The sequence below is a fragment of the Garra rufa genome, chromosome 12, assembly GCF_049309525.1.
Source record: "Garra rufa chromosome 12, GarRuf1.0, whole genome shotgun sequence".
In the NCBI taxonomy this organism is placed as follows: domain Eukaryota; kingdom Metazoa; phylum Chordata; class Actinopteri; order Cypriniformes; family Cyprinidae; genus Garra; species Garra rufa.
This window is the reverse complement of record NC_133372.1, coordinates 29,636,807-29,649,815: the sequence shown is the minus strand read 5'-3', so window position 1 is coordinate 29,649,815 and position 13,009 is coordinate 29,636,807. Positions and strand designations below refer to the sequence as shown.

At 36.0% G+C, this 13,009-nt stretch overlaps 1 protein-coding gene across 1 annotated transcript in view; it reads left to right on the top strand.

The window, feature by feature from the left end:
* The window catches only part of nos1apa (nitric oxide synthase 1 (neuronal) adaptor protein a), a 124,962-nt gene that overhangs the window by 88,316 nt on the left and 23,637 nt on the right, over positions 1–13,009 (top strand). The window contains exon 8 of the mRNA XM_073851509.1: positions 2,964–3,121. Within this exon, the coding sequence (XP_073707610.1) occupies positions 2,964–3,121 (158 nt within the window). The remainder of the gene's footprint in view (positions 1–2,963; positions 3,122–13,009) is intronic.

The following is a 13,009-nucleotide window of genomic DNA, read 5'->3' as shown; positions in this document are numbered from 1 at the left end:
CAAATGAAAAATAAACCCTTTTAATTGTTGGCAAACAAACAGAGGTTTACTGTTAAAACTCAATGCATGGAAGAAAAATTATATTCAGTTTAAAACGTTTAAATAATAATTAAGTGGTTAATCTTGTTGTAATATTTTTTTTTATCATATATATTGTTCTATGTAAATTATTTAAATAGGAAAATATAAACACCTACATTATACTGTACAAAAGTAATACAAGACTAATATTGTTCTGTTTCATGTTAAACCGTACTTTTATTTTGACAGGTTGCCGTGAAGTTTCTGTCTGTACACTGTACAGTATGATATGATGCTAGTTTTCTCAAATGAAACGGTAAAAGTGAAACTCGCAGCAGCTTTAGAGATTGAGTTTATCTGTTCAAGTGAGATGCAAATGCCAAAAATTAGCGGGAGCGTCACGTGTGCTTCAGTATGCGTGTAGTAGAAAAATAAAACGCGTCTCCGCCATTTATACAGAGGCAAACGAAACATGCAGGATTCATGTTAAAACGGTATTTTTGCATTTCAGTTTTCACAGACACTAGTCAATATCGTGATTTGAATTAAGTGACAGACCAACTTTTTATTTATTAATCCAAAAATCGACGAATTACGTGGCATTCCGCGCTATAGTAAATTAGGTTTTTATGAATGGAGTCCGCGATCCGGTCCGTGTTTTCGCGGAGGAGACATTGTAATCACGCGACCATGAAGAGACAGAAATTACATGCCTTCGTGTAAATAAGATAAATAACATAAGGCAGTTTAGTTTGTTTAATAAGAGAACAATGTGTAGACCTGTTCTATAGGAAAGATAACCTTAAATGACTTCTATTGTGATCTGGCGCTATATCAAAAATAAAATGAACTTGACGTTCAAGGAGGGCGGGGGGTGCCGTTGGGGGGATAGATAAAATCGCAACCTCATGCGGTTTAGAAATCGCATGTGCTTAAATCGCATGTGCTTAAATCGCGATTTTTTTGCGATTGCGATTAATTGCACAGCCCTATAACTTAGCCTAACAATATTACTTTACCGGAGCCAGCTAACTTTTCAATGAGTAACCGCTGTCACTACAATTTGATCAGCTGCCTGAAACATGGAAAGATGTCCAAATCAAAAAACATAAAAAAAAATAAAACATGCTCAATGGAGCAGTCTAGATAGGCTAAAATGCTTGTTTAATTTGCTAGCGGCTGGCTAGTTCATCTAAAATGATTATAAAGCTGTCATTTGCCTTGCTAGGAGTTAATATTTTGCTATCTTTCTTACCCGTCTTTGGATATTGTGTAACGGCAGACCGCAGATGCAGTGTCAAAGCTAGAACACAGTAACATCACTTACTGCGGTTTGCCTTGGTATTCGTTTGGATTTTGTAGTTACTGCAATTTTAGTCACTCTCGTTTTTCTGAAATGGGACAAAATTGAACCAGGAGACTTTGCCACAAGACAAAACAGTTGTCAACAGTTGAAAACTCAATTTTGACCAAATGTGTAGTTACTGCGCTTTGCCTTTGGAGGGCAGTATAGTTCATGTAAAAAAGCATAGCAAAATTTTCAAAATTCAAAACCAAAAATTCTTCATACAGTGAAGAAGTAAATTGATAAAAATTTGGGACCAAAATTATTCAGACACTTTGACCTTACCATGTTTTGCTTAAGTGTTTTTTTCTTTAATTGCTAATGCAACCTTTTTACATCACAGACAGAACAAAATTAAGCATTGCTTGGTAATTGGTCAACACAGTATTGACAGTTGTGTAAATATTGTCATAATAACAGTTGTCTGAATAGTTTTTAGATGATTTCAATCCATTACCTTTTTATCAAAGTTATCTGACATTATCAAGATGAATTTGTTTAACAAACAAAGTTCTTGTCATATTTTATTACCATTTTCGAAACTATAAACTGATAATATGTCAAACGTTGAAGGTGTCTGAGTGTATTAATGCCTACAAGAGAAGATTTGATGTAGCTGTCCAAGTTACAAAAAAAAAAAATCTAAGTAAATTCATATAATTATTCACATGATATTGGTTAATGTTTTATATTTGACCAATTAGCTAAATAAAATATCTAGGCCCATGTGCAATAAACTAGAAGTGTGTTTTTATTTTCTTGCCAGATACAAAAAAAAAAAAAATTCTGCTCCAGAATTGCCTTTTAGCCAGTCGAAATGCCAGTGAAGATCTGTGAAGGACTCTGTCTCATTACTGTACATGAGTTTGAGTGCAGAGTAAATGCCTCTGACCTCAGTTATTTCCTGTTTTAACTCTCGTGTTATGTTCAGTAACACAATACACAGTTTATGATCTAGGTTAAACTGTCAGCCTAAAATAGCTATAATCCCTCCAAATTGTTTTTTAATTTAATGACAATGAAGTTATTGATTGTTTTATGCATTTGTCTAATTTGTTTATATATATTATCCTTTTTATTTTTATTATTATTTTATTTTATATTTATTTATTGATTTATATATTTGGCGTTTACTTATGTGGGACATGAATGTTTAAAAATATAAATATTCCATTTAGTCCCTGACTTAATGTAATAAATCTAGTGCATGATATATGATTACATTACAAGAATGTTGTTCAGAATAGTTTTACATGTAGTATAGCATGTCGCACCACAGGACACGGCTGTCACTGCCTGCCATGTCATGTCAACTATCCATTTCCAGAAATACAGACCTCCTGTACAGACCGACTGAAGGTGTGGTCAAAACATACATGGGGCCCCATATCAGTAACACCACCGTCCCACAGGGGATCCAGAGTTTACACAGACAACATCAGTGTTTGGTCAGAATAAATCTACTTGTGTATATACCTGTGTGGGAATAAAAGCAAAACATAAAATCTCACTAACAGCACTAACTTTTTTTTAATCCCTATCACGCCTTCCATCTCTGTAATAAATATTTAGCCAGATGAATTGTTTCTTTCCAAAGGGCGGGAGCTCACAGGGGCCGAAAAGCCGGCTGCAGATGAGACGGACATTGACGCAGAGGAGCTTCCCCTCCCCGACAGCACAATGGACGAATTCAGTCGTGGAGTCACTGACCTGGACGCGGCCAAGAAAGAGGAAGATGTCAGCAAAGACAAAAAGGTATCCAGCTGCAGCTCACTTGCAGTCTCACTTAATCATTCAATCCATATCAATAATTAACCACACTCTTCTATAATGTCGTGCTCTCGAAAGTGGTTTGCTAAACCGCTGTATATCAGCTTTTACGCACGCATCCTCTGCACTGTATCTTCCAATTAACTTGAGTAATCGAGGGAAGGTTATTCAGCGCGTATTTATTGTTTTTGCAGATTAGGTTTGTTTTATGCTCACGGCTGTGTTCAGCCTGGGGTCCAGATGTAGCTATAAGCCCATTAGCATAATCTTGCCAGTGTGCTGCAAAGGATTATGTAATGATACTGTGACCCTGACTAGCTGAGACGTTCTTCGAGAGAATCATTATGGTACTGACAGTTTAGTGTTGAGGAGAGGAAAGTAGTATTGGTTGCATTGGTTGCAAGTTGCTGGATCATCCAAATGACAAGCATTTTAATAGAGTTGGACTGAGGATTTGAGTCTGCCTAAAAATAGCATTATGAGTGTTCATTGCACTCAATGCAGGCTTTCTGTTGTCCATATAGCTTATTTGTTCTACCTCGCTGATGCCTGTTTATCTTTCCGCTCAGGCATAATTTTGTGGGTTTGTTGCATCAGTGTCTGGGGCGATGAGGCTGGAATCATGTCTGAGACTGATAAGACACTCCTCTCCTCAGGAAATTACAATGTCAGAAATGTTTGGGTTGTCTCAGATGATTGTTCCATGATTTATAAGCCAGTCAGAAACTTTTACTCTGTGCCAGAGAAAGCTCCCATGCCAGCCTCGGAGGTACCGTGTCCTTGTTTCGTACGGTTTTTAAAGTTTTTGACCCAAATGGAAATTTTGCAGTCCAGTATAACTTAAATTAGATGTGGTGATTAGTCTACCAATATAACTTTTTTATCATTATCAATTGATATTGGATATACAGTTGAGATCAAAATTGGAGAACAACTTAAATTTTAAGGTCACTATTTGAAGTTATCCTAACAGGAGTAGAAGGGCAGTTTTTAAGCATATTTCATGAATTATTGTATTCTGAAACAAAGTATAAAAACTTAAATGAGAGATTTGAAAAAGAACTTTAGAACATTTACAGATACCTCCAAGTTATTGGTGTTAATTTCCCTGATTACATCACAAGCCCTATTTAACTGACAGCTTTTCTCTTTTTTTAACTGAAATTTGCAGGATTGTGGGCAGCTCTAAGGTGATTAAAACCCTGCAATTGGAGGTTGTCTAGATGAAGGCTAATGGGATCACACTTTTAGCCTTTACAAGAGAAGTTGGTCATTCCAAATCTGTGATTTTTCGAATATTGCAGGTTTATAATTACACTAATTCATTCAAGTCCCCCTAAAAGGCTGGTTGTCCATGTACGACAAATGCACAAGAAGACAGGATAATACAGAGACTCTCAATGGGGACTCGGGTTCAACACTGTAGCTAGAATTGCTTGCCAGTTCAGTGCTGAATAGAGTATGGTTCTGTCTAGGGACATTTAAGAGAAGTTTGACTGAAAGCACACTTTGCAGTGACCAAGCTTCTTATCATCAGAAATAATTAAAAGGCTAAGCTCAGCTTTGGTCATGGGCATTTTGTGTGGAGAGAGAACTAGTCCAAACTTCACTTTAGTGATGAGAGCAAGTTTAATTTTTTGGGGGCTGATGGGGAACATTTTGTTTGGTGTCAGACTGAGAAAAAGACTGAAGGCCAAGTATTTTGGTTGTATTTTAGGCAAAATAGTAATAATGTAGAATTTATTATAATTTAATTTTAAAATATTGTCTGTTTATTGTTTACTGTCCATAATTTGTTAAACGTTATTTGCCAGAACATCCATCTAGCTTAAATTTACTCGAGTCAGGCAAATTTTAATCACAATTTTGGGTGATATATATGAAAGCTTGTTCCTGCCACTGAATGAAAAATGAAAAACGGTAATTGTGACTCTGAGCAATAACATGGCAATTAAGACTTTTTTCGCTGAATTGCGAGTTTATATCTCACAAATCTGAGAAAAATGTATGAATTGCATAATGTTATCTCACATTTGCGAGGAAAAAAAAGCAAAGTGGGATATACAATTGCATGATACAGTTGCGAGTTTCTCTCACAATTCTGAGAAAAAAAGTTTGAATTGAGACATACAGTTGTGAGTTTATGTCACACAATTCTGAGAGAAAAAGTCAGAATTGAGAGATATAAACTCACATTTGCAAGGAACAAAAAATTCAGAATTGTGAGACATAAACATGCAATTGCAAGTTAAGTCAGAATTGTTAGAGATTAACCTAACATGTCTTTTTTCTAGGGCTGGGCCGATAAACGATATCATATCGAATCGCGATAAAATTTATGTTAATAACGATGATAAGCTCTAGACATTTTTTGCTCGATATGGATTAATCTAAGAGCCAATCACACAGCAGAAATATGCGACAGCGTGCAGCGTGCGTGTGCACGTCAAAGTACAAAGTTCATTTCCTACCGCACTTTGCGAAGCAAACTTAACACCAGGACGACAAAAAAGAGAGAGTGGAAGCAGCGACGAAAGAGAAACTAACCTCGATTTATTATCCAAAGATGTTTAAGTTGTCGACAAAAAAAGGTAGCACGAATTATATAAGTGGTTTGGCTATCTGAAAAGTCACTCTCACCTCAGCTGAGAGTTTGGCGCGATTGTTAAAACTGAAACCGAAAGCAAAAAACGCACGCGCATTCAAAAGCAATTTTAATCCCCCTTGTTTAGAGAGTGACTCCGCAATGCGCGCAAATTAGGCTACATGACATATCTAGGCTGTTATCAGAATGTAGACTATAATAGGTTGTGTATGTCTATAGCTCTGTATCATGCTTGAAATATTCCGTCTCTGTTTGCACTTTGAATAATGAGAGAGTAGCCTACTTTGATTATGGCTGAATTGTCTGCACTTAATACGGTTATGAAAGAGCTGTGTCGTAATTTTTTTATATTTATACTGTAGATTGTTTCAAAATGCAGTGGTTGCCTCTAATTTAAATAGCTCAACCTATAATAGAGAAAATAAACAATTGTATTTATAATAATAAATAATAAAGAAATAAATAAATGTATTACAAATTATGTTTTTACAATAATTTTATGTTTACATTTTGTACATTTACTCTCATTTACCATACTCTGTCACAACTTTTTTTTTTTTTTTTTCATTTATTTTAGTAAGTTATTCAAATTTTTAAGGCCAAATCTGTAATCTGCTTTTGTTAATAAACTATACTTAAAAATGTAATTTAATGAATCCTTAAATTTTTGTGGCTTTAGTCATTGTTGGGATACTATTTTAAAGCTGGCAACATCAACAGCTTATATCGAAATATATATCGTCATCGTTCAATATGGGAAAAAATTATCGAAATTACATTTTTGCCATATCGCCCAGCCCTACTTTTTTCCCAAAAAAGTTGGACTTTATAACTTGCAATTGCGAGTTTATATCTCTCAATTCTGAGAAAAAAAGGTCTGAATTGCGAGATATAAACTCACATTTGCGAGAAAAAGAAGTCTGAATTGGTATATACAATTGCAAGTTTCTATCTCATAATTCTGGGGGAAAAAATGTCTGAAATGAGAGATATAAACTCATGCATCATGCATTATCTTGCATTTTTTGAGAAAAAAAGTCAGAATTGTAAGACATAAACATGCAGTTGTGAGTTAAGTCAGAATTGTGAGAGATGAACTCGTAATTCAGAGAACATAACCCCCCCCCCCCCCCCCCCCCCCAAAGTAGACTATAACTCACAATTGTGGGTTTATATCTTACAATTGTAAGAAAAAAAAGTCAGAATTGAGAGATATAAACTCACAATTGCAAGTTTATATCTCACAATTCTTATTTTATAACTCGCAGTTGCGAGTTTATGTCTTAATTCTGAGAAAAACACCTATTGACATCTGTTACTACTACCATGGTTACAGACATTTTTCAAGTCACAGATTTTGGCTGCTTGATCCACCTCTGACTGCTGTTGTGTGAATGGGACAAGTAAACACAGTTGTCAGTTCCAAACGCCAACGGTGGGAATGTAACCAAAGAGGCTGTTTGGTCTTAAGGATGATTATTGTTTCTGGTTTTTAAAGAAATGTCATTTTTATGACTGAATCATACATGTGCACATTTGGCGCTTTTGGAAGAAGATTTAAATTTAGCATTTCATTGAATGTCTTCATGAATAAAGCCTCCGAGAGCGTGCTGTCATACTCCTACATAAGCAAATCATTTTAGATTCCTGTTACACTGCAGAACAGCGATACTCATGCCATCCTCAAGGACTTGTGGAGCGGAAATGGACTGATTGTGTAGGAGTTCATGCTGTTCTTAGGGCTGGTACAAGACTCAGAGCTGTTCGGTAAGCCTGCAGTCAGTTGTGTTTGTGAAGCATGGAGCTTCTGCCTGTCGCTCTGTCAACTCCATGTGCCTGTTGAGTCTACCAGCTTATATTGGAGCTAATTATTAGATTATACATTTCCTCCTCAAACAATATTTTAATATACCAGTGCATGCTTGAAAGAGAAACTTTGCTTGACTCATTGTTGGAGATCTATTTGTAGAATTGATTATGAAGTAAACTATGAGAAAATGTTTGTAATGGCATACTGAAAGGCTCTTGGTCTATATTGAGGTCATGCGCCCTAAGTCTGAGTCAATGGATATTAGATGGTGAGCAGAATACTGATTTATTTGTCCACTCTAAAATGAAATTCATACACGTACAGATTTTATTTTGGCTGGTGTTTTCACTTATGAATGTGACCTTAGTGGTTCTAAATGCATTTTTAATCTACATTCTGAACATGACCTTGTCACTTTATTATAATTGCTAATCAAAACTGGAAGAAAGCAGGGAAATAACACTCTAAATTATCTGGTGTGCTGCTCCAGTTTAATTTAAATTGAATTGAAAATGTTTTAAAGAGAGTTCTGGGGGATTTAATGTATTATTACTATATTGCTTCAATATTTTACATATTTCTATTAATATTATTATATCATTTTATTTAATATTTCATTTTAGACCCATTTTTGCCCCTTTTCTTTTTGCTGCATTAACTAATTGATATAAAGCGCTTGAAACGTGATACATTATACCCATTAAATATGGGATGGTTGGCATTACGTCAATTCAAAATGACATTTCCAAAGGGAAATTCTAGTGTATGTGTGTGCTTGTTTAATATGCAAAGTATATAAAATTACCATGTTTATTGTGTTTCCTATCCTGCAGGCAGTTAATTAGAGCAGCGAATCTCTGTTTCACCCTACCATATTGTTTGTAGGAAATTGGCAGACGCTTTCTAATAAAATGAGAAGTTTGGCGTTTCTGTAACTGTTTGAATAACGTTCCTCTCTGAGCTTTGATAATGAATGGTCCAGGGACTCTGTGTGCACAAGTGGTTGCATCCCATTTTATAAGTCACTGCAGTGTGCTTTGGAGGATTTCTGCCTAAAACGGTCACTGAATAACTAATGCAAGCAATTAGTCCTCTTCAACAATTCTGAACTTTACCCAATGTCAGAGCTCAGCACCACAGTCTGGAAACTCAGTGGCAGCCTACAGCTGTGGGAATTTCATAGCACAGTCTGAAATATAGAGAAATGGGGCTACTGTGTAGCTCTGATCAAATCAGACAATCTCTGCCAGGCAAACAGCCAGGTTTCTACCAGGAATGAGTTCCCTTTAGTTACAGGGCACATATATCTCTTGGATGCAGGTAGAATAACTAAAACCAGCCGGACCCCTGAGGAGCTGGACATCACAGACTAAAAGTGCAAAAGCGGAGTCTAAATATAGCCTTGTTTCTTCATTTTGGAGAAGTAGTGTCCATTCAAATTAAACTGTTCATGTCAACAGTGTTTGGAGATGGGATTTTGGGGAATGGTGGAATGGGGCTCGCTCTCAAGAGCCCTCAGGCCTGAAATGCTAGATGGTACCCAAAAGCCAAAATGTGTTTCAAAGCAATGTCAGTTATATAGTGGATAATTCATGATGAACCGAGTTCAGCCCAAGTATCCATGTAAGAGGCAGCTTTGCTTTTGCCCTAGTGCTCAATTTCAGAAAATCCTCCCCAATGTATTGCTGTTAGGACCAGACTGGTGGTTAGACACTTTAGAGCAGCCAGAGGGGTGTTTGGTGTGCTGCTTCATGTCTGTGTTAGATGCGACTAGATATTTGAAGTTTTGATTTCAGTCCACCTTCACCATTACAGTTTTTGTTTATTTATTTTGTTAGCTTTTTTGTTTGGTGTTTTTTTTTTTTTGTGCGATTTGTTTGAGTTTTTTTTTTTTCTGTGCTAGATTGGATTGTTGAGATTTGTCCCCCTTTTCCCAGTTCAGTTTTTGTTTGTTCTTTGTTTTGTTTGGTCTGTTTTTGTTTGTGTGTTTTGTTTGAGTTTTGTTTTTTGGGGGGGATGGGACTATCGAGATTTGTGCTTCAGCCCCCCTTTACAATGCCAGTTTTGTTTGGTGTGTTTTTGTTTCAGTTTTGTTTTTTGTGGGATGGAACTATCAAGATTTGTGGTTCATATTTCAGCCCCCCTTTACCATTCCAGTTTTGTTTATTTTGTTTGCTTTGTTTTGTTTGGTGTGTTTTTGTTTCAGTTTTATTTTTTGTTTTTTTGTGGGATGGGACTATCGAGACTTGTGACTCTTATTTCAGTCCCCCTTTGCCATTCCAGTTTTTGTTTTTTTTTGTTTGGTCTGTTTTTGTTTGTACGTTTTGTTTTGTTTTTTGTATGGGACTATCAAGATTTGTGGTTCTTATTTCAGCCCCCTTTTAGCCAGCCATTCCAGTTTTTGTTTGATTCGAACACGGGATGTCCGGAGCGCAACGGCGCTGTATGTCGGCGCGCTGCCCACAAGGCTATCGGCGCTGACCACCATTCCAGTTTTGTTAGTTTTTCGTTTTGTTTGGTGTGTTTTGTTTGAGGTTTTTTTTTTTTTTTTTTTGGGGGGGGGGGGGGATTATCGAGATTTGGGGTTCTTATTTCAGCCCCCTTCACTATTTCAGTTTTTGTTTGTTTTTTGTTTTGTTTGCTCTTTGTTTGGCATGTTTTTGTTTGTGCGTTATAAGTTTAGTTTTCTTTTTTTTTGGCATGGGACTATCAAGATTTGTGGTTCTTATTTTAGCCCCTCTTCACCATTCCAGTTTTGTTAGTTTTTTGTTTTTTGTGTGTTTTTGTTTGAGTTTTTTTTTTTGTTTTGTTTTGTTTGGGATGGGATTATCAAGATTTGTGGTTCTTATTTCAGACCCTTTTCACCATTCCAGTTTTTGTTTTGTTTGGTGTGGAGGTTTTTGTGTTTTTTTGCGTTTTGTTTTTGTTGGGGGGTGGGGGGACTATTGAGATTTGTGGTTCTTATTTCACCATTCACCATTAATTCACCATTCCATTTTTTTTGTTTTTGTTTTTTTAGGGATGGGACTATTTAGATTTGTGGTTGTTATTTCAACCCCCCTTCACCATTCCAGTTTTTTTGCTTGTTTGTTTGTTTTTCATGTGTTTTTGTTTGGTGTGTTTTTTGTTTTTGTTTTTTTGGGATGGGTCTATCGAGATTTGTGGTTCGTATTTCAGCCCTCCTTCACCATTCCAACTTTTGTTTTGTTTGCTTTGCTTTGGTTGGTGTGTTTTTGTTCATGCTTTTTGTTTGAATTTAGTTTTTTTTGGGATGGTACTATCAAGACTTATGGTTCTTCTTTCAGCCCCCTTCACCATTCCATAATTACATGGTTCTTCTTTCAGGGGGGATAAAACTATTGAGATTTATGGTTCTTGATTCAGCCCCTTTCACCATTAAAGTTTAATTAACTATGTAATTATCACTAATTCGTTTTTTTATGTTTTGGTTTGTTCTGTTTACTGTGTTGTTTAGTTGGGCAACAAAAACCCAATGTATAGTGTTTATATTATTTCACAACTACCAGTCTTCCTCTTTGATCATATTCAATTCAGACAGCAAACTCAAAGCTCTTAGACATATTTTCTTTTGCCATGGTGCTGTAGATTGTAGATTTGCCTTACTTTGCCTTAATAAGCATCCCTTTCCTTTGTTTTTCCTCTAAACACATTAATTTTGTTGCAGCTGAGAGGAGACATAAAAGAAAATAATAGGAAAAAGAAAAGCTTTCTGCTTCAAGAGCTTCTTCAGCCAGTTTAGTTTTATCACCTTGAAGTTTGACATGCTTGGGCTCATGAGAGATGAACTCATATGCCTAGAAAAGTTAGTCCCTTATTCTATATCTTATATAATAATATACATTAGCTTATACATTCATGCAGTTTGTTTGTATGATGCTTATTTGTCATCTTTGAAAAGCTTGCATTTTGGCATGCCAATGTATTGTAGTGTCACAAATGAAACAGAAAACTGTATGGTGCTTTTTCTCCAGCAGTCTTTAACCAAGAATGAAATAGAAAAAAAAGACATGGACAGATAGAAGGAAAATAAACAATTTTTCTACCTGTTGATTTAGTATTCACACAGAATAGAGAGTGCCTTTGCACTTTCTGCATCAACGCTGTTGGGAACCAAACAGATATTGAATCGTCCCTGCTAGGTAACAATAGACGCCTAAAAATCGCAAACTACAAATGAATTTCAACTGAGGAACTTTGGCAATGCTCAGACGTGTAGTCTAAATGCTGATAAAGCTTTGGCATTTCACTCTCAATGATCTTTCAGACATTACAACAAAGCTCTTTTGTCTTTCTAATTCATTCAGTCATAAATTTAGACCGCGTTTCGAAAGGATGCACGATTATTCAATGCATGATTAGTTCATTCGCTTCTATCCATATGCTAATGTGTTACAGTGACATTTAACATTAGTTTGAAAGCGTGGAAGACAATAAAAGCCTACAGGTTTATGGTGGCACTTAATCATCTTTAGTGTTAGTTAGCTATTTAACAGCTTGGACCTCTTTTGATTCACCTTCAGAGTGTGTCTGACAACCATCCCAGCTCATGATATTTAATGCCGTTCTACAGTATATTTTTCAAGGTGCTAAATGAACCACCACAGTGGAAAAAGGATCCTTTATAAACTTGCTGTAAGAAGTCGTTATTTGATATTGTTTGATGTTTCAGGCCATTGTACTATCGTTTTTAAATCCTGACATATCAATGGAGCAAATCCATGTGGACTGTGTTTTAATAGACAATAGTTTTGTTTGGTCTTTTTGAAGCTGTATTATCGTCTAGGGTGTGCCGGCACCCTCAGGCAACTTTTAGTGTTATAACTACAACAATGCACACTGTTTTCTCTTGTGACTCTTCAGACGTTATTGTCTCGAGTCTGTCATGTTAGTGAGAAAGTTAACAGTGCTCACTTACATCCTCAGTGTCTTTTCTGTTAAGATCCTTCAGGATTGTGTTCTAGTCCCCAGTGGCATGTTCCTGTCCTCAGGGCTACTCAACTTTGAAAAGCTCAAGGACCACAAAGCCTCAAGATCCCTTTAGATTAAAGAGCTGCGCTCTTGATTTTTCTTATTAATGAGGCCAGTAGACTATATTTGGAATGTAGTCTACTGTAATTGTATATCACGATAAGGGTGTTTATCATATTTTTTTTTTGTTCTTCATGTTGAGTAGCACTGACTCATGTAGTTGAGTGTTTATGCTTGCATTTCACTTAACTACCCTTCATATTTAATTCCACAAGAGCTATCCAAACCGCTCTCTTAATGTTGTGTATTTTTTTTTTTTATAACCCTCCAATTTTCATCCTGCTGCTTATACAGTGCCTTGCAAAAGTATTCATACCCCTTCATTTTTTTCACATTTTGTTACGTTGCTGCCTTATATTTAAGGTCCCATATTGTCAAAATCAAAATTTCTTGGCTTTTTTCATGATAA